Source organism: Hippoglossus hippoglossus, chromosome 5 (genome assembly GCF_009819705.1).
Source record: "Hippoglossus hippoglossus isolate fHipHip1 chromosome 5, fHipHip1.pri, whole genome shotgun sequence".
In the NCBI taxonomy this organism is placed as follows: Eukaryota; Metazoa; Chordata; class Actinopteri; order Pleuronectiformes; family Pleuronectidae; genus Hippoglossus; species Hippoglossus hippoglossus.
The window spans coordinates 20,851,151-20,878,652 of NC_047155.1; the positions used below are offsets into that span (position 1 = coordinate 20,851,151).

The window sequence follows — 27,502 nt, forward strand, 5'->3', positions numbered from 1 at the left end:
GTTGGACCGAGGACACTGTAAAGTGCCTGCTGAGGCAGGTAACAGATGAGTTGTCAAGTGAGAACGATTCTGGAGCTGAGAGGACAGGAAGTGCTTGGATGGTTGTCAAGTCTTAGATGTCGGCAGGTGGCAGGGAGGCAGACCAAACGGAAAGGAAACAGCAGGGAGTGAAACTGAAGCACAAACACTTCCAAGGATGTGAACAGACAAACTGACAGCAGAGACAGAGGCTGACCACCTGTCAACACTAATGCAGATATTTTGCAAAATGAACCTTGTCCTCTGCGTTTGGGTCTTTTGTCCGTAAGTGAAAATGGTGTTAAGTCAAGAGATTTTTACAAACGCCTTATAAAGTGCAGATTGTCAAAAACTCCGGTTTGTGTAGTGGTTTTTGTTCTTGTCTGGACGGAGATATTTTATAAAGCAAAAGTTGCGTGGACGGACATTTTGGGGTAAAAAATATCAGTTCAAAAAAGTATCTGCAGTTGTGTACAATTTGGGGGCCACATCTTTCAGAAGCTGCATTTGTAGACCAATTGCGTTACATCGGCACGACTAGACTGTCACAATTCTGAGGCTCCTCCAAATGCAGCTGATAAATGTGTTAATCCACCCCAGAGCAGCACAGACTCCACCGGGTGGGTCCTTCCCGGCCCAACATATCCCATGATTCATTGCGCTTCAGTAAAGGACAGTTTTCATAGTAAAGTAATGGCGGCAGAAAGCGAGGTGAAAATGTCCGAAGAATTTATTTTAAATGTAAGTAGTTAATTGTACACATGTTAAAAAAACATAATTCAACGTTTGTAATCAACTGAAGAACGTTTTCGTCCGTAGCTTTGTTGCGAGGCAACGGCTGTGAGGGCGGGACAAGCTGGTGATGCAATAGGAAGACCAGATATAAATCCATAAATCCAAATATCAAACCAACTCCAAACTTCAAGCCCAAACCGAAATATCACAAATTCCCCCCAAGATATATAAATAATCAAAAGTCATAACAAGATCAAAAGAAAAAATCTAAAAATACCAAACTGTGTCAGAGTAATGATAATGGTGTCACACTAAAACAGGAAACAACTGACATATGAAGCTTAAAGTTCTGTTCCGTAGGAGCTGAGGTCGGCGTAAGTTTGAAGAGTGAGTTATGGTCTTTTCAGAGCATCATAGTCACTGTCACATTATAGTCTAACACTGAAAAAAACTCTGTGCTCACAGTTATTCTGTATGACGTTTGTAAAGATGCCACCTCATCACTCCTGAGCCACAGCAGACAGTGAAAATGAATTTGCCGCTTTCAGCTCTATAAGGAAAGTGTCCAAAGAAACACTCATTACTGATCAGTCCTTGCTCACTAGACAAGGTCTTTTAATTCTCTGTGGACGCATGACGTTTCACCCGATTTGCAAGCTGCCGGCGAACACAAAGCAAAATGCAAGATTTAATAAACAGAAAGCCACAAGGTCATTTTGCTTTGAATGCTCTGCTCTGACATGTTCATCGGCGATAAGGACACTTCAGTCCACACTGGAGGGCTCTGAGACACTTGTGGGGGATTTCAAACACTGTGCTCAGTGATTCACTGTAGCATGAGGTTCACTCAGTTCTTCATCCAGTCATTTGCAATTTGTGTTTGTGTGTATGAAGTTTATTTCAGGTCTGCAACAACATGATTTGAGAGCAAACGCATAAAAATTGACTGTTTCTGATTTATTAGACTATTGACGAAGAGGGATTACTGTGTACAATATATCACCAGTGCATTAAGACATTAAAACAGACAGTGTCTAACTTCACACTTAAATGATCAATATTTATATGTATCTATTTTTTCATATTTTATTACTAGGCAAACAATGTCGATAGTTTGATTCCTAACTTTGGTATGATGCACACACATTGAACGTGAGTCTTTTCTTGTCTTGCAGTTCATCAAAGACTTCTACAACAAGACGTGGATCGAGCGGTATGGGGAGCCGATCGGAGCAGAGGCAGTCACCCTCCTCTGGTCCATCACAGTGTCCATATTTGCTATCGGAGGTCTTCTGGGAGCATTGTCTGTCTCTTTACTCCTCAGAGTGTTTGGAAGGTCAGTTGACTCACGTGTTCTCATACCATGTGTCACTGCAGATATTTCTCTACTGTTGCACTGGTCTGACTTGTATGATCAGGCGTGTTTCAAAGGGTTTTGTGGATTTTTGCGTATTCTTTAATTATCAAAATGATCAGCGGTTCTCAGGGGGCCCTTCTCAGCCTGGGGCCCCCAGCATTTGCCTGCTTTGCTTGTTTTGTTGCAACAACCCTGAATATGATCACTTTACTTTCCATTGAAATGAGATCATAATGCAGAATACAGCTCGAGGACTTGTGATTCATAATTATAAATCAATAGTGTTCATCTCTTAAATTGTCAATGGTAAAACACCTTTTACTTAAAGGGGACATAGCATGCCCATTTTACCACAAGTTGATATGGTTCCTTGGGGTCTTAATGAAATGTCTGTAACATACTTTGGTCAAAATACCACAAGGATCATTTAAAACAGCACCCTTTTTACCCTGTATAAAACAGCCCTCTACAGAGTGACCTGTTTTGAGTGCCTGTTCCTTTAAATGCTAATGAGCCAGCTCCCCCCTCCCCCCTCTTCCCCCATGATTTTGGGGGGTGAGGTGGGGGGTGGGCCAAGGCCATGTACACAGGAAGCTCATTCCAGTCACTCAAGCATGACGTTTCTGACTTAGAGGAACCATAACAAAACGCGCAAGTGTTTTTTTTTCCAGAGTTTTTGGGTTGGTAGACAGATACCCACATTAACGTGTAGAAGCACTAACAAAGTGGAATTTTCATGATATGTCCCCTTTAATAAGTTTCTCATAAGTTAATCTGACACATGAGTGATGTAATCCATTTTGAGTTGACAAATCGGTCCAGGGGATAAAAATGAGATGTGCTCCGCTTAAAGAAAAAAGCTTCATGGGAAATCACTGCACTTCCCTTTGCTCCTCCACTTCCCCTGGCTTGGCTTAAACCCATGGCAAGATTATCCTTCATCTCAGCATGACACACTACACATGCAATTTTCATAAACACAATGCTCCGTCTTTCGGAGCTTAGGAGACAATGCTGATACGCTGCAGTGCAATTCTTTTCTTCTCTTCTTCAGGCTCTTGGTTTTTCTTTTATTACCCTCGGTTCCTCATACACACTCCTTCTCCTTTTGCTGTCAGTCTCTCTAAATCGCTGCGGCTGTTGAGTCAGGGCAGGAAATGTAGGGATTCACAATGTACACTGAGATGTTCCATCATGCAGAACAGGAAGTGACAAACGGACTTTTCTCTATAGGGATTCTGTGGATATGTCTCATCATATAGAACAACCCTGACTGACTTCAGAGTGACTCAGCTACCGATTGAAACCTTTTGAGGCAGTGTTTAGGGTAGTGGATGTGAAAGTATGAAGGATTATAGACAATATTCTGTCATATTCTAAGTTATCGATCAGACTTTTATTTAGAAATGTATGTCATTTACGCAGTTAGGATTGCCAAGGTACTTTGAGTTACCGGTGTTAAACTGTGTTCAGGTGCACACTGATCACATAACGCGTCCACTGGCCACACGGACTGTTTCATTTTTAATAGACATTGATTGTTGTGTGTCAGTGGTAGTGTCCACATTTATCAAATGAAAATTATGTGACAAAAATTGTAAAACCTTGTCTGAGGCTTGAGTGGAAGTGGAAGGCCAGATTTGGTGAATTTGGTTTAGTTGGAGTTTAGGCTGACATCTGGTGCCTGAGCTGAAACCTGCATAGACTGGTTTAGGGCCACCTGTGGTGAAACATGGCAGTGGTCCTGTTCTGGCGACCCTGATTCTTACTGCCCTTCTTTGCTGTAAGTTGTTGGGCCGATGTGGGCCATTCCTGGACCTAATTTGCGATGTGGGCCATTTGTTTGTTGATTTACTAAAATAAAGGACTGTAGCAAAAATGTCCTAAAAACCTATTTTCTCCCATCTGTGATCCATGTGTTTCCATGTGAACACATTAAGCTTGTTTTTGCAAATAGGAAATGTATCAGTTTCTGTTTTTGTATTTGTTGTCATCACTGAAATATTTTCACATATTTCCGTTCACCAATCAGAGTTTAAACATTCTGTATATAAAGTCTGACTCAAATATTGATTTTCTTAATCACACATGGTATTTTTCAGTGAAGTACCATTTGCATATATGGTCTGTAGCACTTTGTTTATGCCTCTACTGCACTTTTTAGATTGAGATTTTTACTGTAGTGTTCATTTACTGACACCAGTTGTAATGAAAGTTAATACTCCCTCACCTACCACACACAAGAGGTATCACCTTTTAATGAAAACGACTCCGGATTATTTGAAGTAACAGTCATGTGGTGATTAGCTTCAGACTGAGTGATGGTGCTTTGACGGCTCATTCTGCCTCGTGAGTTTTGTCCGGTTTCAGGCGAGCTGAGTTGTTTCATTGCTCGTGGTGCAGCTCTGCACAGGCGTACACCCATCTGCTCCCAGGGATGAACTGTGGCGCTGAAGATATCACCTCAGTGCTCTACAATAATATACCTCCAAAGGAATCTATTATAAACTAATGATGGGGATGTTGCTCTCGGAGCAGGGAGAGACTTATGAAGATTTCATTCAGAAGTCGTTCGAGAAAATGAAGATGACCTTTAAGAATCCCCTTGGATTTCTCAGGTGGCGATTCTCACTGTGTTGATGAGGCTTAAACATATTATTCATTCTCCCTCCATATGCTCCAGCAGACATCTGTGGCCCAGCTGCTACTTTTGCACAATATCTTGGAGAGGTTGAAATTCAGATGCCAGGGAAGAGACTTGAATATCTATTAGCAGATGAAGACACATCAGCAATCTTAAAGAAAAGTGCTTCAAAGAGTGACCAAGTGAAGGTTAAATGGTAAAACATGCTGCTTGCTTGCTTTTAGTTGAATCTCCTCCCCAACATAGAGTTTTGTTACATTTTAAGTGTAGTGAAAAAATAACCAAGTGTGGTGGAAAACTACATTTTGTAGTCTAAAAGCAACTTGTATATTCCTGTCTGAGCCTTTTATGACCTGAACTGTCTGGGACCTGAAGCCCTTATGACCTTTCTATTACTTAATGACTGTCGGAGGACTGATTTTCTGTCTGCTCTATCTTCAAAGGAAACTTAAACACATCAGTTTCCTGTGTCTTCATTCCTGTCTCAAACCACGCCTGCAGAACCAGTCTGAACTGGCTCAGACAACTGGCTCCTTAGTTCTCCTATATACGATGCTTGCATTTGACTGTTCTCCATCAACACTCTGAGATCCCTGTGACTCTCTGTGTTGATCCTTTCTGCAGACAGCCCCTATTAAAATACACAGAGACAAATCTGGTAATCCAGTGTCTTGTGTTTTCAGATTTCCATCACAATATGCAATAAAGAGAAAAGACGTGAGTGTGAGAAGAGAACAAGGATCACTGTCACTAACCACCTCACTGCAGCAGCAACCAAAAACAACCAGAGAACACATTTGTCCCTCAACCTGTCACATTACATCACTAGAATCCATAGTTCTGATTTCATCAAGAAATCAACAGAAATGTTTAAAAATGCCCTATCTCACGATTTTAAAGAAAGTGAAAAAAAAAAGTAATAACCTGGATCCTACCCCTGATCTGGATCCTCACCAAAATGGAATGTGTTTGTCTGTGTGTCATGCCCTTCCTCTTCACCAAATTTCACAGACATTGGTTTGGTAATTTCTTCATATCCTGCTAATTAACAGACAAATGCAGACAAAAACACGACCTCTTTTAGTGGCGGTGACAAATCTCCTTTCTTGTTTCTTTCTTGTGCACCGTTTCTTGCACAAGAATCCTTCAACAAATACTAACTTTAACTTCAATTGCCGACACAATAACATCAAATACCTTCATTGGATAGAACGCAGTGTAAAAGTTATGGGTTTTTGTTAATAACGGCTTTTATGCTCGGGTCATGATTTCTTATGCTAATACCTAAAGTGCTGAGTTTGAATCCATAATGGAGGTCAGGTCATACCTTTGTGCGGTTTCAAGTGCAAATGTATTTCTTGTTTGTTAATGTGGTAAATTAACACTTTGTCACATAGATTATAATATAAGGACAAAATAGCACTGAGCAAATGTGAAAGTCATGAACAACACAATTTGTCATTGTAACACTTCAATTTAACTTAAACTAATATACTTTCCAACGAGTGTAACAATTATCCAAATTCATGGTTTGAAGCAGATTACTTTTTTTTATTTTTGTATCTTTTTATCAACCCTACTGACATAATGTGCTCCAGGTCTCTGCAGTCTCAAGTCTGAGAGAATTAAACTAGTCAAACTCTTAGTGCAGGCGAGATCTCTCAATCATGAATGGAAGAAAATTGTGTCATCTGAATTCTGTCCATTTCATTCTACGTTTCCTGTTTTATTTTGGCGCATGACTATAGGACTTCCTGTCGTTTCACAGCCCATTGACACGTAGACTCACCTGCACCTGATGAGTTCTGTCCCTGTGCTTTACACCAGGAAACCCCTTATATACTCTGCATTGTTCAGTGTCCAGTTGCCAGGTGATTTGTCTCCCTCATGTACACACGCTCCCCCCCACTCTGTCCAGTGCCCATCTCTTCTGGGTGACCTTGCCTGTAACTGTCTGTTCTGGACTGATTCTCTGTGTATAACTTGTTGTACTTCACAATGGTCTCCTCCGGTGCGCTCCCTGCGATTGAGTCTGAAAAGCCCTGCCGGTGTCACAATGGTTGTGAAGTTGGAAGACAGTAAAGTAAGTGTAGAGGGTAATATTTACAAAATATGCAGCTGTTTCCTGATTTACATCTTTTAATTGTGAAATGATAAATAGGTTTTGTTGTGGTTCCCCTCGTCCTGTTTTTGCGTTATGAGATTGTGGACATCTGTATCACAGTTTGGTTTTCACCCCTTATGCACAATATACACCTCACTGCTGTTAACGTTGTTTGCGACTTGTGATAACTTGGTAACCATGGAATCTATCCTGCGCTCGGCTGGGTGTTTGATGGCAGTAAACTTTGAAAAGGTTTGATGTTAATGAGCACATGAGGGCTGCCTGAACGCATCATGAGTTTGAGTCTCTCACGAGGAGAGGAGGCCCAGTTCCAGCCCTGGCTTCAGCTTGAAGGAGCCGTGGTAATAGGATGTGTCGAGAGTCTTTCTCTGCCTCTGCCCCCAGGCCCTCAATAAGTCTCCTGCTCCACCAAGTTAAAGTCCTGGCTTTTTAATCTGCCTCTTAATTCTACCCTATTCTGTCTCATTGTTCTGTTAATGTCTATCATTATTTTATTAACTTTTTTAAAATCTTCTGTCATTTCCTGCCTTTCTTTCTTTGATTCTGATCTTTTCATCCATACTTGCAGTGGTGGGATATAAAAAAGTACATTTACTTTATTCCTGTATTTAGGAAGATTTGTCATGTATCTGTACTATGTATTTTGGGGTCCTTTTCACTATTACTCAAATATATCAGAAAATATCTCTTCTACCCCACTACATACTTACAATGCATGACGTTACATTGTTTTTTTTTATATGATGTATTTCGAGCAGGCAGTTAACTGAGGGTAATCACAATTATAAATACCCTTTTCAATATGATGGTTTGATGTTTCTGTAGCATCACCTGTAGTATTCTTTGTTAATATGACTGTAATATTCTTATGTTGAATATACAGTTGCACAGATAATGATGAAGTAGAGTGTTGCATCAGGGAACAGGTTGCACTTGGCAAGTACTTGTAATACTTTGAGTATATGTAAAAGGAAAAACTTAGTTACTTTTATTCAAGAAGAAAAGTTAATATGGTGCCTTTTACTTGAGTACAGTTTTGTGTATTTATTTATAGATAAGTGAAATGTTTGAGTACTTCCTCCACTACTGCATCCCTTTGGCTTAACTCCTGTAGTCTTTAATTTACTATATAAATAAATCTGACTCAAATTTATTAGGGTCTCATGTTTGCTATAACTACAGTATTTTTATTTCATTTTTGACTTGTATGATTATTCAGAACAGCCTCTCAGCCCATTCATTTCCCTAACCTCCATTAATATCCATGAATACCATTTAAATGTAATCATTTTTATTAAAGCCTTCAAGATGATTCTCACCTCTGCTCATTTAGCTGTAAAACACCTTTGAAAGTCTTCAGCAGTTAGATGAGTTTACTTTGATTTCTTTGAGTATAAGATTTGTGCAGGATCATTTTAACCTCAGCCTTTATATTTGATGCTGATGTGCTTTCTAACCACGTTCTCTCTTTGACTGTAGGAAGGGAACCTTGCTGCTGAATAACAGCTTTGCCATAATCGCTGCGCTGCTGCTGTCCCTGGGCGAGATGGCGAAGTCTTTTGAGATGCTGATCATCGGCCGTCTCATCATCGGGGTGGACTCTGGTAAGAGTTTATTTACTCAGCAGGTGGTGCACAGAAGTCATTCAACAACAATGGAATAATTTTAATCACGTAAATCAAGTATCAGTTTATAACACTTTATTTTAAGTTTAATCTAAAGCATAGAGAAACTTCCATGCACTCAAAAACGAGACCTGCTTTTATTTTTGTGTTTGTTTTATTTGTGAAAAACATTATTATTATTATTATTATTATTATTATGATGCCATATAAAGTTTCAAGGAGGACCAGAAAGTTTACAGCTTGGTTTGTTGAACTAATGTGCAAATGAAAAATGTACAGATGATGAATTATCCTGAATTAGTAGGCTTTTGGTGTAACTCTCCTAACAGCCCCCAGGACAAGAAGAAAAATCAGCCGTAATTGGCAGAGATCAAAGATTTCTTGTCAGACCTGAATGCATGCATGCATCGGTAAAAACCCGACTTAGATTGCAGGTGTCACTTGCTCTTGTGGGTGCTCATCTGCAATCCCAGAGGAAGAGTGGAACATCACTGCCCAGTCATCCCTGTGATTTGTGGGTTATGTTGCCTGAAGACATAAATTTGGGGGAGATTAAACTGCAGTTAAATCATCAGCCAGAGGCTTGACTCTAACTGGCTGCTGGCACAAATAAAAAATCACTTTTTCCAAGTCCATTAGCACAAAACGGCTGATTAATTTGAGAAATTAGGGATGATCGAACTTTTAAGTTTTTCATGTAAATGAACGTCCTTCACATTCAAACCATTTAAACAGTTCACACAGCACTGACTGGTGGGGAGGCCAAGCAAATGTGGTAACATGCACATTTGGAGCCGGAGTCTGCATCAATAGCGATCAGGACTTGAAGTCACAGTAGTGAGGTCACACCGATACGCACGCTCATCCAATCGTGTGTCATTCTCAGCTTACCATCATGTGATAAGAACAATTTAAAATGACAGAAACCATATTTTTCAATCTTTTGTAACAACCCATCAAAGTGCAAACCCTTCGTGAAAGAACAGTGTGCTCTGCTTGAAAATGGGCTACGTTTCGGGCATAGATACTTGCCTTGATCTGAGGATGCCATCACTCCACGTTTTCTTTCCCCTTATTTGCTTATGGGAAGACTTGCAAACCCTGTAAAGCCCAGGGGTTCTCTTGGGAGTTCACCTGTCGGCATAAGTCATCATGAGCACGTGTCAGGAGTGTTAGTGTAATTACTCTCACTGCTGGAAGCTCTGCACTGCAGGTTGAATACTGAATCAGTTTTTGTTAATAACTCCTCACGTCAGGTGCTTCACTCTGACTATAGCCAACTGCAATGATACACATCACTACACCATGTTATCACGTTTATATAGCAAAAGTTGTTGTGTACATTAATTATCCATGTGGCTTCTAGGTCTTCTGTGCTTTAACGCCTCTAACAGACAATTCTGAAAAGTAGCTGCATCACTGTTTGTTTTTATTAATCTGACAGGTATAGCTCTCAGTGCCCTCCCCATGTACCTGGGAGAAATCTCCCCACGACATATCAGAGGGTCCATCGGCCAGTTCAACTCCATCCTGATCTGCCTGGGAGTGTTCACAGGACAAGTGCTGGGACTGCCCGAGCTGCTGGGCCAGGTCAGTGTTGTGAAATATTAAACAAAATAGAGATATAGTATTTGTTTTATTTTGAGGGGCGGACTCTTTGGTCGCGTCTTTTAGTATTAACGCAGTCAGAAAAACGAAGTGGATCCTGGATGGAGCAGATGCTGTGGGTTGATGATTTGTACTGATTCAACGTTGCATGTTACTGTCAGTAAAATGTGAACCCATCATGACTGTCAGTGATGCTTTGACTCCAAAATATGAATAAATAGAAATGAAGCTGTGTAGGATAGATCATTTTTTGTATTTATGGTAGAAGATATGTATGGTCACTTAAAATCCAGTTTTTTCTTTGATGGGCAAATAAAACAATGCCCTTCTTGCACTCGATATCCCCACCACAGCTGTTTCAATTATATTTCAGTGCTTAGCACTGCTGTGAGTGGCTCAGGGTTGACACATCACGCCACGTCTGAGGACACCTATTCTCTGATGGCAGTAAATCTTTCAAAATGAAACCATGACATGATAAACACGTAGCACTTTAGAAGCAGTTGATATTTCCCAGACAGCTGGGGGAGTGAGTGATATTTCTGAATTTGAGGGTCAGTCAAACTTCCTTAAATGCAAGACACAACTGAGAGAGGAAAACACAGACGTGTTTGCTGGTCATCCATTACAGGACAGAGTGGAGAGATGGTTTGAAGAAGTTGCACATTGGTCTATTTAAAGAACCGTTCATGGAACAGAGAGCGGAACTGAAACAGCAGCTGCCACACGTCCTCCATTAAAGCCCATGGTCTAATCAGCTACATGCTGCCCTGACTTGTTTCATCAGTTTCACACCAATCTAGTGACTCGCATACCTGCCGTGTGAACAAATTGACCGTGGTGACTCTCCTGTGTCACGGAGCTGTGCACGTTAGCCACAAAGGTTTGATTACCAAGGACTTTCCATTACTCAATAGAGATGATTAAGCCTCACGGGCAAGTCTCAGACGTCTAAGGCTACAAGCCAGTGGATCGGTACAGTTCAACTTAACAATCAAATCAAAATACACACTCCTCTATTCGTATGTTGACTTTTTTTGCTGGACAAATGAATTGTGGGAGCTACCTGACAACACTTTGCCCCTCGGCGACATGTCTTCCCCTCGACCGCTGGAGTAATTAACTCATGTTTTCTTTCCTTGCGCAGTGTTTGTTGGTTCTATCTGTCCCTTATTTCCACAACATATCGGCAAGATTTTTCAATCACACGCTGTTTACCCTGGAGGAAATGTTATCCACGCCCCACCCCATTTTTTGTTAGGGCTGAAAAAACAGACATAAGCCTCAGGTACATGTGCTTTGGAAGGCAAATTCAGTTTTGTCATATGTGAACAATATTCCAGTGATCTAAAGCGCGTTACCCCCGGCACATTCTGTTGACCTTAGCTTTGGCACGGCACTAAAAAATTAATGACTGATTTAACTCTAAATTGATTTCCAAAATTTGAAGGATACAATTTTATCCTTTGGCAGTCGTCTGTTCAGAAAATGGGAGGATTGTGATCTGTGTCATAAAAGTGACGGATGGATGAGAGGATGTGTGACCTTGAAATTCTTTTGCCTTTTCTTCTAAGATTATAGGTCAAATTACTGTGCCATACAATGTTAAAGTCAATTGACATTTTTAATGTTGAACTCCAACAAACAGTGGCATTATTGTCCAGTAAATCTTTACACTTTTAATACAAGCACTGCTTGGAATGCTAAATCTTAAACTCAAACCAAAGCCACTTGGTGTCGGTGGCAATATAAGATAAATAAATAATAAAGCTGCCTAACTGCTGAAAATAAAAGTCAGTAAATTTAGGGTGTCAGATGACCTTTAACTGCCCTGATTCTAAAACAAGTGGAAGATATCGAAAATAAATAAAGCATAAAACATAATTTCCTTAGGGATGTTTTGATAGATTTTGACACTAAATTAAGTATTTTTTTAAAGTTGAACGTAGCTTCGGATTGGACAAGTTAATCACAGCACACTGAAACACCCAATAATATTGTAAAAATAGTCAAGTAGTATACTCCGCCAAGGCCAAAGAGTCCCCTTATGAAACCACATTCAAATTCACTAGATCACGATTTTTATTTGGATCTGCATAAAATTTCACACATATCAGTCCCCAAAAACATGCCTCATCGAGATCAATGAGTTATTTTCTGAGAAATAAACGAAAATGTGGAAACAGCCGATCTCACTGGTACAGAAAGTGAAAAAAATCCGATCCACTCCAAAATGTAGTGGGTTCTTCCTTGGATCATTCCCCACTCCTCCACAAAACTTCATGATATTTAAGAAAGATCATTGAGTTTAAGAGAACAGAGTCTCTTCACACTGAGTCTAGAGCTCCTCTTGACTGCACTCGTGAATGAGGTGAGAGTGATTCATGAACGTGTGTCGCTGCATCAACCACAGCAACAGCTGTTTCTTCATCAGACTACAAGTTGGCACTCGAGTGTGCAGCGTCTGGGTTTGTCTGTATAATTGTTTGCACATCATAAAATCCTTCACAGCCAGAGACAATTTGCCTACATCCACATCCTGTTTTGTTTGAGCTCATCCTTTGTGCTGTAACATATTGAATGTGCGGAGCACAGCACATTCCCAGCGGTGCTTTTACTTTCATCCCAACCATGATGATGTAAGCACAGCAAACATATGTCTGAGCCAGTGAATTTTTTGATTAAACTCATATTTTTCATAATTTCCATAGGCCAATGCATTTTTTGCATGACGAATCAGGCATTGTAGTATAATAAATCTGTTTTCTGTTTGCTACTCTGTCTTTTTCTTTTCTTTGAATCTAATTCAGCGGAAAAGGACAAATATTGATGCATTTCTTTGCCCTTTTTCTGCCTGCGAGGGAAATCTTGCATTTTCTGGAGATAGATGATGTTTTTATGTCTTTGTCAATACCAGATGCATCAGGTAGAGTGGCAGATGAGCGGGGAGATGCATGGGTCAAGTGGTAAAAGTTAACATGTTTCCAAACCGCAATTTATTCTGCCTTAAATCGATGTGTATTTTCCCTTTTGACCATATGCCTTGAATTGCGAATCCCCTCGTCCTTCCTGTTATTTTTCAGAGTATTTTCCTATTTTCTTCCACTGTCACTTTGCCCTGACATTTACACATGGGCATATAGTGCTTGAGTGCTGAGCGGATACTCATTTTTAATTTATGAGTATTGGTTAGTCCCATCCATCATTTCGATCTGCTCACCACCTTTATAAATATCATATGGAGTTGTATGTCTTCATGCAGCCACTGTGGAAGACAGTAAAGTAATGAATGTATTCCTATCATGTCTGTGACACTCTGTCCTTGCCATTTGACAAGAGCGTCACAGCCATATGTGACATATCTGATGATAATGCCACCATGGTCTCCGCTGTCTCAAACAGGTTTCCTGTCAGCGGAGGCCTCTGTCAATGGGGGCCAGTTTAAGACGTCACTTGTTGTGGGCTGCGAAATGGTGATAAAGCTTTGACAAATGATAATTACTGTAACCTTCTTGCTTAGCCACTGACCTTGTCCCAATAGGGCAAACATGTTTTTTCGACATCACAGCAGGAGCAGGCTTTTAGCCGCTCTGTCACTGAACTCCCCCGAGTCCCTGAACTCATCGGCATGCCTCAAACGCAGCTCACACCAGCAAGGTTACATTCAGTGGACGTAATGGGCCCTTATCTATACTCTATATCCTCCAGCACGTCCAACTATATGGCTTCAGAGGGTTGTGTAAATGGACCACAAAAAACCCTTGTGGTTTGTTGTATGTACGATTGGTCACTATAGTGCCATTCATTTTTAATGTCATATACTGTGGTGTCACATCTTAGTAATGTGGTGGTTTGAATGACTGATATTCGTTGTGTGTGTGTGTGTGCGTGCGCGCGTTACATGTTGTAGGGACCTAAATCTTTTAACACAGTCACATTGTGGGGACTTCTCGGCCTGTTGGGGACCCAAATCCTATCACGTAAATCATTACATTTTAATATCAAGACAGGTTTGGTGTGTGTGTGCTTATAGTTCTGTGCTATTTAACAGTACTATATACTGTACAGTGCATTCAAACACCAGAAACATAAGTACACACAAGTAGTTAATAATAAAATATGTATTGATATCATTTACTTGCATACTTTGTATACAGTTGCTGTGATTGAGTATGTGAGTTCTAACTGACTTGAAACAAATAACTCTATGAAAAACTGCCATCAAATTTCCTGTAAGTTAATACTCCGTGTCGGCCCTTCCTGTAAAGTGTCTATCCCACTCTACCACTTCACCCGAAATAGTTTTAGGCATGCTCCTTTAATTTAAGAATGGGACCTGCACACACATCTGCAAGAGCCAGCTGTCAAAGTGCTCTTCAGCCAAAGCACGAGGAAAATGGGCTCAGAGAGAAGGTGACATTCATTACAAACAGCTCCTGGCAGAGGGATGATGGGCTTTTCTTCTGATCCTGCCAGATTCCAAAGGCGGCCGTTCTGATGTGAGGTTTTTACCAACAAGCTTTTCAGTTTGTGGGCATTTAACATGATACTTTATCATCCCTCACGTAATTGCTCGACCAATGGGACATGACTGGAAACAAAGTGGAAAACACGCAGTTAGTAAAATGCTGTGTGGGGGACCTTTTTAACTGGTTTTAGTTGCCTCTTGTGTCACTGTATTGATACAAAGTGTTTTTATTTCCACATTACTTTACAGAGAACTTTCATAAAAAACAGGGTAATGCAGCAGTTTCTTTCTGTATTTCACCCTGATTCAACCGTCACTATAATGAAGTGTGTGGCACCAAATTAAACCCGATTGCCCGGTGTGGAAAATACAATTATGCAATTAGCAGTTTCTGCCTGAATCAAACTCAATAAAGATTAGTACAAATGAGTTAATTTCTCACCTGGGTAATGATCTGGCTAACTTAAGTAATTAAAACGGATCTAAAACAAATATTATCTTGTATAATTGGATTAATTTAGGATGCAATTCCCCTGAAGTTTCCATTACCGCTTATAGACAGCTAACCTGTGTTTTAAATATACATTACTTATTAACCTGTCTTGATAAAGCTTTCAGTTAAGTTTGGATAATAAAATGTCAGTGTAGTCAACCTAGCAACCTGCATTATATTTTAACTGGGGATTTCATAGAGGTAATAAATTGATTTCCTCTAACATCTGTATAGTGTAGACCACAGAAATCGGCGCTCAGAGCATGAAATCGATTCTTTGTCTGTTGGAGCATCCTGTCAGAGATCCAATGCAATCGCCCACTGTCATCTCCCACTGAGATAAGACGACCCACAACTCTGTATTAGTGAGACCTCTGGGTTTTGCAGTACGCTTACATTCACACAACTCACACAGGGTTTACACAAAGGATCATAGGAAAGAGTGGGCTGTTACCAATCTAGACTAGCTTGTTTTATCAGTGAGAATGGCATATATTTTTAGTACTTCAAGTAGGACTGTGAATGTTACTGCATCATCGCAGTCATGGGATGCCTACCGCGGGATTGAGCTCATTACCGTCATCACCGCAGGTGGTACCGAGCCGTCGTACTGGGGGGGAGGTGTACCAAACCCTGGGCAGATACCCAGGGAGCCATACACAGCTCCACTGCCTCAGGCAGAGCACACAGAGCCGGGGGATGGACACAGGGACCACGGATATAGCGCCACTGCCTGGGCCAGAGTGCGCACAGCCTGGGCACAGCGCCACCTCGCGCGGGACAGACACCCAGGGAGCCTGACACAGCTCCACTAAGTCCACTTACAGTCTTCATTTGGGCTCTTTTCATACATGTTTGGACCGTGAAGAAGTTATTTTTAGAGATTTTACGGGCTCTGTCAGTAAGTTCCTGCTCCTCTGTCTCTCTATCTCTCTAGCACTGTGCACTGTCAACTGAACCGAGCCAAACTAAGAGCGCCTCCCAGTTTACACGTGTCTGATGATACTGTATGTGTGTGTCTGGATGACTCAGTGTGTCCCTTATCTACTCACCACTATGCCGATAGAGTGGTGGGTGGATTGTTTGAGTCCACAATTCCCTTTAGGAGTATCGGGTGTAAACAGTGTTGCAGCAGAATCCAATACACTTAAAGTAACTGGTGACCCCTTCTTCTGACGTAATAAAACAAAAGAAGAAACATAACATGCCTCCATACTGCTCGTGTGGTTTCAATTCAATTGTATTGGATTCTGCTGCAACGCTCTTTACCCCTGAAACTCCTCAAGTGTTTTGTGGACTCTGGTGAGTGAATAATGAGTGAATTTTCATTTCTGGGTGAACTATCCCTTTAAATTCACAGCTCAGGCTAAATAAGTTTGAATCGTTTCAGAAAAGTGAATTGCATAATTTAAAAGGTTTTTCATGATACAAATGAAATCTCAGAGTAAAGGTTAGGCAGCTGAATTCCCGACAGACTTTTTATGAGTTGAGAGCTGACATTTTCTCTCTAAAGGACACCACCTCCCCCAGTCTCTGCACAACTACAAATATGCCCGTCCCACTTGCGCAAGAGCAATCTGGAAGCGTAGGCGTGCTAAAACAGAGCTGAACTGTATTCCCATTATCTTTCTAAAGGGGAAAGGTTCATACGTAATGAGGTATACGTTGACATGATGTTAATCTTTTTGTAGTGTGTACTCAACGGGAGTGAGGCTCACTATTAGTCATGACTGTGTGATGTCAGACCAGTGTCTTTGGCCTTAGTCTGTACTGGCTGTGTTTGTCTCTTTCCTCTTAAATGTAATAATAAGCCTGTTATGTTGGTGTGTTTTCTTTTGGACAGAGAACACAACCCTGTGATAATGTCAGTATGATGGGCACTGCATTAGTTCCTAAAATGATGGTCCTCCAAATCTTTAAAGGCTCAGTGTGGAGGGTTTAGTGGCATCTAACAGTGGGCTTTGCTAATTTGAACCCACTGAGTATCCCTCCCCTCACCCTCAACCTACAGTGACCTTACCTGAAGTAACTTATAAACACAAAAGGCCCATTTTTAAACCCAATGTGTGGTTTGTCCATCATAGGTTTCTGTAGAAAGATGACGGTGCACCATGCTGGTCTCATCAGGAGAGGACCCAATGCAAATGTAATGGACTCCCTCTAAGCTAACTAAAACATGACTCTTAGTTTTAGGTGATTATACACTAATGAAAGAACAACAACTGATATTATATTCCATTTCTATCATTACAACAAATCAAATCCCACACACTGCATCCTTAACAGAAACTGCCTCCTACCAATTATAGACTGGTGGGACGATCTACTATAAGTAATTAAATGTGTAATGCACAGGAGGAACAGACTTTGGTGCCCCAGCGGGACGTAGAACATTATGGAGGCAGTCCTATGAATTAGGTGCTTTGCCCTGGAGCCTTGACACTGGTGGTGGTGATGCGAATTGAGTTGTGACGTCGGATGAAGGCTTCTGATTGGATGGTTGAAGGAAGATGAGCAGGTATCCAGAGTTGAGGTGGTGCAGGAGGGAGGTGGGTTGCTCATTGAGCACCATACTGAACTGACAACCGACTGACAGGAGGGAGAGAGCACATTTTAATCCCTGACGCTTACAGGTGATTGGCTCAAGGTGAACATGTTAGGTTGTGATTGGATGAAAAGAGCTTGGTGAGCTGGTGGAGCTTAAAGATAACAGAAACTGTGCAGGTGAGATAGGAGGCAAGTGCAAGTAGACAGTCTTGCCTGGCTTCATTTGTTCATGTTGACGGACTCTACCGAACAAGCAGCAACATTTTCGTCGAAAAGATAAAACTTAAATCTCCTGCATCATTTCGGTTTCAAAAGAATGGATTTTTGTTTATATCCAATGCAAAGTTCTTGTTGTTTTGGGGGGATATTAAGTTTGTTGTCCCATGTATAGTTTGTTTGATCTGGTCCATATCTGTTGAGTTTGTAAACTGACTGCCTTTTGTAATTTCTTTGGACATTTGCATGAGAAACTGTTACAGATATTATCAAATTATTTAAATGTGAAGACTTTATGACAAATGTAGATTGACAGAGATTGAAGCTAACAATTCTACTTCAGTATGTATGTATATGAGCATCAACTTTCTCTAATAATCTTAATATTGACAAGTCCATCTCTTAAGTGTGGGGATCAAAATGTTTCATTACTTTGACATTTATCTGGGATGGTCAGGTATGACAACTCATTGAAATTAGCTCAGTACCTTGACAACTTTAACATTGAAGAAAATTGCAGTGGCCCGGAGAGCTCAACGCACTGCAACTTAAGAAAACACATGCAAGTAGACAAAACACAAGCAAAGCAACAACACAACACATTACAGAAACGCGCTGCAATTACAGAAAACGACAACGGAAGTGTTTCCAGGGGACAACTAAAAGTAATGGACACGTCCGGTTGTTTAATTGTGTGTATTTCGTATTTTTGAATTGGCAATTTTTAAATACCCAAGATATTCGAGTTTCTGTGAATTAACACATTCGAGACATTTTGAGTATAAAGCTGCTAAGCTGCAGTTTCTAGGAATCATATTTAAAAATCCAAGGTTATCTTGATTGACTCAGTTGCTCTTTGCTTCTGCTGGCTCGGTTTTGCAAAGCAGGCAACTGAAAACACCATGTTTTATGCCAGCGTCCATAAATCTTCAGGATTTGATACATATTTGGTCCTTCGGGCGTATTATGAAGAAATTACTGTGTAATGGAACTGAAGCAACCTGGATGACTACCAGCATACCTACAGCTGCCCTCATGTTCATCTAATTGTCTTGTCTGCCTCCATGCAGCAGACATTCACTGTGGAATATAATTGGGGTGTGCAAAGAAAGGCTGCAGTGTCAGTTTTTGACTTGATCACATGTAAAAATAGGAATGACCTTGACCAAAGTCAATCAGAAGACTTGGGGGAGATGGCATTTAAAAAATCTCTGTGAGACCCTGCAATAAAAATATTGTAAGTAAAGGAGAGTTACCCAACAAGAATTATGATTTCCTTTTTGCATCGGTGTTTGTTGGATTGTTAGCAGACAGATCCAAATAAAATCTGTATCTCGTGGATTTAAACGTGATTTCATACGGGTGTAGGCTTTTTTCAGCCGCTTTATGGTAACAAATGAGGCTAGAAACCTGTAAACACCACCAATGTTTAGCTGCGAATCATAATGTGGCCTCAGCGACAAAGCTTGTTTTATTGTCAGGGGACTGTTGGGCCTGGCAGAGGTATGCGCTCTACTGAAAACCACAAAAAGGTCAATCTCTCTATTTCAGTTGGATTGTTCGTTTTAAATTGCTTGACTTATTCACAGGACACCATACTGTCATTTCTTATTTAACACTGTCTTTATAAATCCGAAAACCCATTTGCAACATCAAGAAGCATTTAGCTCAAAGAGACATTTCAGTCTTTCTTACTTTCACTTTCTTAGCGCTGCCATAAGCCTGTAACCTTTATTCTACAAGCACAGCAATACATTATGTTGCATTTTAATGATAATCATCACTGCTGGCAGAAATTCTTAAATAAGGGAAGCTACAGCCACTTATTCCATGCCAGAGGTCCTGCAACAGGGGCCGCAAGCTGAGAGGGGGCCCCTGAGAAGAGGGCTAGAACAGTTTTGTGAGAACCCCTTTAAGTTATATGATTGGCTATATTTATATACAGAAGCCTGCATGGTCAAAAAGCTAATGAGGCCCCATACCACAAGCTTTTACCAAAAGCTTAATAATTTCAAAGGTTTGCTTGAATATCAGAATGTCTGTCAAGTGTCGTGTTTCTTGGGGAGGGTTGTTTAGTCTATTTTAACGTAGGGCCTCCTGGGGCCAGCAAAGTCCCTTGAAATGCTTCTATATATAACTTCTGTCCAACTTCTCTGTACTGCATGCTGTAGCTCTTCACGTCTGAAGCTTTGATTCATTTCTCTCTGTCAATGTTTTGTCTACAGGAGTCCAGGTGGATCTATCTGTTTTCCTTCCTGGCGTGTCCGGCATTGCTGCAGCTGTGTGTGCTGCCCTTCCTTCCCGAGAGTCCTCGCTACTTGCTGCTGGAGAGGAGGGATGAGGCTGGAGCAGAGAAAGGTATTACACACTGCTACACACTACATCTGCAGAATACAAAAAGGCAGCCACACAAGGCTTTGTCTCAAATGCATCAGTGCTCGTTTTAAGAGCAACGATCCCATCCACACACTCCTGGAGCTTGAAAAAATATTATATAGGGAGAGAGTGTCGCTGTACTATAGCGATGAAATGGTATGAACATTTTGTATCACGGTTATACTGACCGAAAAAAGTTTAGGATAAACAGGGAGTCTCTTCATCTCCAACAGTGAAGTTAAAACACCACGTCTCCTGTCTGCAGGAGTTTGTGTGTGTCGCAAATTGACGGTCACATTTATTTAGTTATTAATTGATGGTGTCGGATCATGAATACGGATCGTTCTGGGCACTTTAACCCTGATGTCCTGGCTGTGGGCATCACTTTGTTAATTTCGTTGCCACTGTAATATCATTATGGTATTACTATACCAGCATAATGAACGGCCTTGTTGTTCAAACATTATATTGTGTTATATTGACTACAAATAATCCTGTTGACCACATCTGCTTCTTTTTCTTCTTCTGTTGTTTAATGCTGTCTTAACTTCCTGCAATTGGTCTGAAAGTCAGAGCCACCCCCCCCCCCCCCCCCAAAAAAAAATGTTCACACTGCAAATGATCCAAACCAGGGTTTGTCTTATCCAGACCGAGACCACCTCCTTTGGTGGAACTTGTTCTGAAATTTGTCTTTTATCTTAATAATCGAGTAAGTAAAACAGTTTTTGTTAATCTGATGGGAACAACAGGTACCAGTATCCACTTATGAGCCTGTTTTTTAAAAATATTTGTTAACACTTTTGAAAGCGACTCCTTAAAAGCACTATACAAATACAAAACCATTTACCATTAAAAATATGCTAAATGAGCTATTAGCAGTTCCTGTTTGCAGTGTACCAATGGATGGTCGTACAAGGGTCAGTGGATTACTTTGATACTGAAGAAAGCTCTATTTGTAAGGGATGTGCTTGCATGTGTTTCATGTCTGTGTGATTTATATTTGACCACAGTATGACTCCAAGAAGGACGGAGGAGCCAAAACAGTTCTTTTCTGACTCCTTTTAACACTCGCAGCTCCCAGCGAACGCAGGCTTTATTAGAGTAACCACAGTGGGATCCTGTCAACTGTTTACATGCTCTGACATAAGAGGAAACAGCACGGGGTAGCGGCAAAGCTCAAAGTGCATGTGTTAACGAAGCATGTAGAAAACTATGATGTCAGCTTCGACTTTGATCAGCTTTGTCTCTGGAGCGTTTAGAGCTCTTTGAAGTTCAGGTCCGTACATTATAAATGGCTACTCTGGGGGACTGGTTGTTTGTGTTCTTTCCAAAAAGAAATATCCTGTTTGTCCAGAGATCAAAGTTCAGTGAGGTCTCATTGCCAGAGGACTTTGATTCATAATTTTAACAAATAGTCTTGATGCTGTGGTTTGCCTCACTACTTTTTGTAAATGTATGTAAATGCATTCAAAACACAATATACATGTAATGTGATATAATATAATGTAAAACAGGCCTGTCAAGAATCAAGCTGTGTGAACAGAGGGAGAAGACGTTCAATGTCTCCAATTTCATGCATTTAATCTATTTAATGAAATTGCCACTCCTAGTGCAAGTGTGACATCAGGACATCTCGGTGACATCTGTTCACCTGCTTCATTCATTTGACAATAACCTTTTAACAAAACCCGATACATATAACAACATATCATGAATAACACATTATTCTTGCACCACAGGTGTCTCTTTTTGGGGATTGCTTTGAAGCACTTAAGGGAATGTCCATATAGATGACAGCAGGAAACTGTCCAAAAACTGTGTCCTATTGATGCAGAGGAACAGAAATTGATCAACGAAGTTCTTTTCATGAAAGAGCTTATGTGTCAGAAACAGACAAAAGAGCTCTGGACGGGTACTGACCAGTTAAAAGCTTTTTCTGGGCAAGAAATAATGTTTTATAAATCGTGAAACATGTTTTCATTTAATCTGGCAAGACATCCTCACTATGTACAATAGATCTGGTGCCAAATGAAAAACATCAGAAAACAGATTGCTCAGAGCACATAAGAGGAATCATCTTTTCATTTGATCTAAAATCTGCAAACATTAAATCATTTACCATGATATCTCATTAACTTTGTACTGTATTAACATGTGATCTGTATCTGGATAGGGATCAACGCATATTAATGCAAGGTGTAAATGCAGGAAGCATTGAGACAGGAATGTGATCTGATTGGTCTGACTATCTGGAGGTGGCTGTTAGATTGATAGAGCGGTAAATTGAATAATTAATCCTTACGTTAATGAATATACATTAATAGTAAAGTGTTAATCTTACAAGGTTACTTACTACTGTTTAATAACACAAGAAATGCAGCTCAATGTGCTTCACAATGAAGAAATGACATGCAGAGTGCTTCACATGAAAATAGAAGGGATTAAAAAAGTTAGTTTATATAACACAAGATTGAAAATAAACCCATTAAAAATAATATTAAGATAAAAAATAAAGAGGAAAATGTAAATACATATCATTTATAAGCTAAAATGAAGATAAAACCCACTCAAGCAAACTAGAAATTAGAGGGACCAACCAATTTTAGGACTATGAATGACATGGGTCAAAGAGGACAATAACTGAGACCTTATTTTCAGTGTAGCCCGGAGAAGTCTGATTATTTTAGAGGACGACGACTTTAAGTGCTGTGGTAGATTCTAAAGTGTGACTGAAATTCCTTCAGGATATAAGCTGTGTCCAAAATCAGGCTCCTTCAAATGGGGCAGACAAATGTGTCCTACCATCCCAAAGGGGTCCTCCAACCTACCCCAGCATTCGTTCATATGCTGGCGGTCGAGATGCAGTAAGTGCGGTAGCTTAATGTAGCTAACGTTGAAACAATAAGCGCAGGACAATTCAGATGGGCCTTGCATTCCAGACTGAGTCGTCTGAAGGATGCAGCCCTTAATGGGTTCCAGCTTTAAATAAGGACTTTACCATGGAAGCATCTGGCGAGATGCCTGTCTGAAGAGATGCATTTATAAACTTCAGGACATGATTTTATTCGCTGCTTAAAAAATGCTGCAGGATCAGTAAATGAACTGGAGGAGATGCACTCAGTGAGAGTCTTGTAAAACTCAGTTAATGTAATACAGGTGAATATCTCCATGGTTACATCTTTCTTACAGAGTGTATTGAGGTTGTGTGTTTACATCAACAGTAATACTGGCTCGAATTGGAGAACAATGTGGGTTTGTCTCATTAAATCCATTTAGGAAAAGTGTGATACTTGGATTATGACGAATATCTGAAATACAGTCCCTTTTTGAAATGGATTGTAACTTTGTGCAGTTGATCTTTTAGCTCGGTTTCTCTTCTTGCCACCTGTCTTTTGTTTATATTCACAAATAAACATTCCAGGTTTCAACAGACAATTTCAACCGGGATAATGTTTGTTTTTTGTCACAGATGACAAACAAAGAAGTGAGCAAGTATAGAACACATTAAATCGAGCAACAATAAAAGTCATGATGGTGGGAGGTAAAACAGGTTTGTAAACGCATCCAATTATCTTTAAAGGTTATGCTGAACTCGGATTCTATTTAACCGCTGCTGCTGTACTGTGTTGATAGAGTCGTGTTCCCGTCTGGTGCTTTATACGAGCATAGGACGACTGGTGACGAGTGTGTGTGTGTGTGTGGTTGAAGGACATGTTGCCCAAACTTCCTGTCACTTCCTCCCTGTGACGTTTTGCTGGCACAGGTCGGAGCAGCGCCGCAGATCCATGTCGCTGGCTTGTGTTACAAAACTGCAGTTGGGGAATTTGGAACAACACACATTTTGACGGGGGGGGGGGGCCCTGCCCGCAGTGTGCAACACATCTCGTCTGTTGCCACAGCAGTCCTGCCCTACATTTAAAGGCTACAGAGGTTTAAGACAATGTCCTAGTCGAGGACAGATTGGTGTTGCTCTTCTCATAAATTCAAGCAAAAGTCTCTCCATATTAACCCTCTAGCGCAGGCCATTTCCAAACCTCTTGAAATATTGACCTATTAGCACCAGTATTAGGTATCAGCTTTTTATTCCCACAGTAATGTTGTAGAATCCGGCCCTGTCCACACTAAAGCTGAGATTTTTACAAACACCCAACATGTGTTCATGTAAAACGGAGCGTTTGGGAAACGGTGACCTCACAGCTTACCTCACACATCCACTGTTGTCTTTTGTGAGGAGCAAGCTCCAGTAACAACAACAAATGGAGGCTCTATATTGGTTGACAGTGATGTTTTAGTTTGTAATGTGGTCGTTTCAGTGGTAGATATGTTTCCCATTCTTCTCAGGGTGCAAGCTGGCCTGCGTTTTCGGTGTGTCGTGATGGGTGGACTAAGGGAGACCTTCAATGGGTTGCCTCCATGGGGCCAACAGCACCGTCGCACATGCAACCATTTTCTCAAACACTAATATCATGTCACATCACTTACATTGACCGCCACAGTATGACTTTGGATTAAAGCAGGTTTCCATATTTTCTGTCAGCAGGGGAAGGCAGTGGAGTGCACATTTACACGAGCTAATCAATGTAACAATAACTTAGAAGTAAGACCTCACGGAGGGTATTTAATCCAGGGGTTTTAATCCACTGTGTCATCACTGGCACAAAGTGCGTGTGCAGGCCTGAAATTCCTTTTAGGAAGGAAAACACAACACTTGTGTCTACTTCTCGACAACAGTGAGTGGTACTTGTTTCGCACACTTGATGCCATTTTACACTCAGAATTTATGTAACCTCCAAACTGCATAATAGTCTGATACTCTGCAATTCAATGGCCACCAAAAAGGCAAAATATATGTAAAAAATGTGACTCCTGCCTTGGCTGTACTCGCTCAATGTTGAGGAAAAAAGTGAAAGAAACATTGGCATTGAACACTGACACTTTTTTCCCCGGAAACAATCCAGAAGATTTATGTTTTACCAGATGTGTTTTCAAAAGGTTGAGGACTAAGTTGATTTTGCAAATGCACGTCGGGTGGTTACTTACTTTTAACTGTTGACATTAACCATAGATGGGTGGCACAGTGGTTAGCACTGTCGCCTCAGCAAGAAGGTTCACATTGGTCTGGCTCTCTCTGGGTTGAGTTTGACTGTTCTCCCTGTGATTTTTGGAGGGTTTTTTCACGTTTGTTTTCTCTGGGTACTCCAGCTTCTTCCCACAGTTAAAAGACATGCAGATCGGGGGTTAGGTTGATTGGGGACTTTACAGGTATCAATGTGAGTGTGAATGGTTATTTGTCTCTGTATGTCGACCTATCCACGTTGTACCCCACCTCTCGCCCAATGTCAACTGCTGGGATTGGCTCCAGCTCCTCCTGTGACCCTCAAAGGATAAGCTGTATAGATAATGAAAGGATGGAATTACCATAGTTTAACAAGCTTATAAATGAGTGCTTGTTTTAGTGGAACACTGCTAAAGCAGCAAAACACAAGATACAAGTTATCATCTGTGTGTCAGAAAACTAGATTCTGAAGAAACGGGCTACATTTTGAGGAGGCTCAAGAAAAATCTTTTTCAAAGATACCCGATGATAGATGGCTGAATTTCTAATTGCATTTCAGCCTTGAACAACTTGATGAGCCTCAATTGTCTTTACTAGAATGAGCTAATTAAGACATATATATTATTACAGCAGTCAGATCAAAAACCTTGAAGTACAACAGAAGTCTACAGGAGGGAGCAGATAACAGTCTGGGTCACTACAAGTCATGTCAAGATTGTTAGACTGTCAAGGTGCATCTCGTCCCAATGCCAGGTGGCGACTCAGAGCACAAAACATAAAACGGCTTAATCCAATGCATTCCATTTCAAGGTTCTTTACATAAAGTATTAAAAGGTATCAAAAGTTGTCCAAGTCACAAGTTTTCTGACAACACTGTAAGTGTGCGATCGTAACCAGCAGCCAGAGACTCCTTTTAGAGACTTTTTATTTTCAAAGCCAAAATCTGAAGGCACTGCCTGCAGGCTCCACCGTTATTTGCTTCCTAATACTTGAATTATATTTGAGACTGTGGGTAAAACATCTGTTACATCAATCAATTTTTATTTTTAGTAGAATTTCATCTATCTCACGTATTTAAAACATTAAAAACCTGTCTGTTTTATTGTAGTATGAACAGCTGTGTTTGTACCCACACACTAAACCCCCCCACACACACACACATTCCACAGGCCAAATGCTGCATCACGCAACCATCTCTGGTCCAGAATTTAGTTTGTCGCAGAACTAAAAAGAGGAGAATGGTTGGACTAAGACCAAAGCACACTGCATTGCCAAAAGAGCCTTTAAAAATAGATTAATCGTCTGCGTCTTTCAACTTGGTCTTTATCAGGGCATGTAACAACAAGTGGCCGCTCACAGGTAACACTGGGGTCAGCTGTGAGACAGAGTCAAGAAAGTGGGCGTGTACATAATTTATGTCAGTTCAAACAAAGCATCAATATCTTACAGGTTGGCAAATTCATCACAGACAATCCATAACATCAGGTATTCACAAAGCGTTTAGTTTGGAGTTTCCTGTCTCCTGTGCCAAAACGCTTGGCACTGTCCGCCACACAGCTCCCACAACACGACGACCTGCTTTCACTGTCCCCTCTGTGTGCTCACATGTGCTTTTCTCGGTCATGTCCTCAACCCGTACCCACACTCGACTTCCCATAAGACCAGGGATTCAACCTTTACAGGAGACGAGATTAAAGTGAGAGTAGAAGTGTCTTTGCACCAACATATTTCCTCCAGCACTTTCAAGTCCATGTTCAAACAGCGTTTAACAGGCCAGGCCGCAGACGATAGCAAGAAGCTGGTTACCTGTTCACACAAACATCCTAGCTGTGTGCATTTAGATGAGAGAAGAATATATTAGTCAAATGCTTGTGGCTATTGCCTCTTACATTAGTTATGAGATATTATAACAACTGCAGTAACTTGTTGCAGTAGAGCAGAGTTCAAATTTTAACTGAGGATTCTGGTAAAACAAATCATGTTGATCCCAAACTGCATAAGAACAGAAAATACAGATTCCTGAAATGTATTTGTCACAAAAACAAAGGTCCAGTCTTCGTCTGCATCAAGCTACAGGGACTACGATATAATTAAAACATTTGTCGTCCTGATATCCCCCGTGTTGGCAAAGAGAGGGTTGTGTAACGTCTGCACTGCACTGAAAGGTAATATTGTGCTGATGAATGACGTTTCCCCAACGGAAACATTTAGAGTGAAACACGAGTGGGCTAGAA

The 27,502-nt window shown here is 40.7% G+C and overlaps 1 protein-coding gene across 4 annotated transcripts in view; it reads left to right on the top strand.

Annotated features, from left to right (window-relative positions):
• The window catches only part of slc2a9l2 (solute carrier family 2 member 9, like 2), a 127,028-nt gene that overhangs the window by 33,444 nt on the left and 66,082 nt on the right, over positions 1–27,502 (top strand). For all 4 annotated transcript variants that reach the window (XM_034586554.1, XM_034586557.1, XM_034586558.1 and 1 more), the window contains 4 exons: positions 1,929–2,089; positions 8,359–8,483; positions 9,949–10,094; positions 20,062–20,194. In XM_034586554.1, coding sequence (XP_034442445.1) covers positions 1,929–2,089; positions 8,359–8,483; positions 9,949–10,094; positions 20,062–20,194 — 565 coding nt within the window. The remainder of the gene's footprint in view (positions 1–1,928; positions 2,090–8,358; positions 8,484–9,948; positions 10,095–20,061; positions 20,195–27,502) is intronic.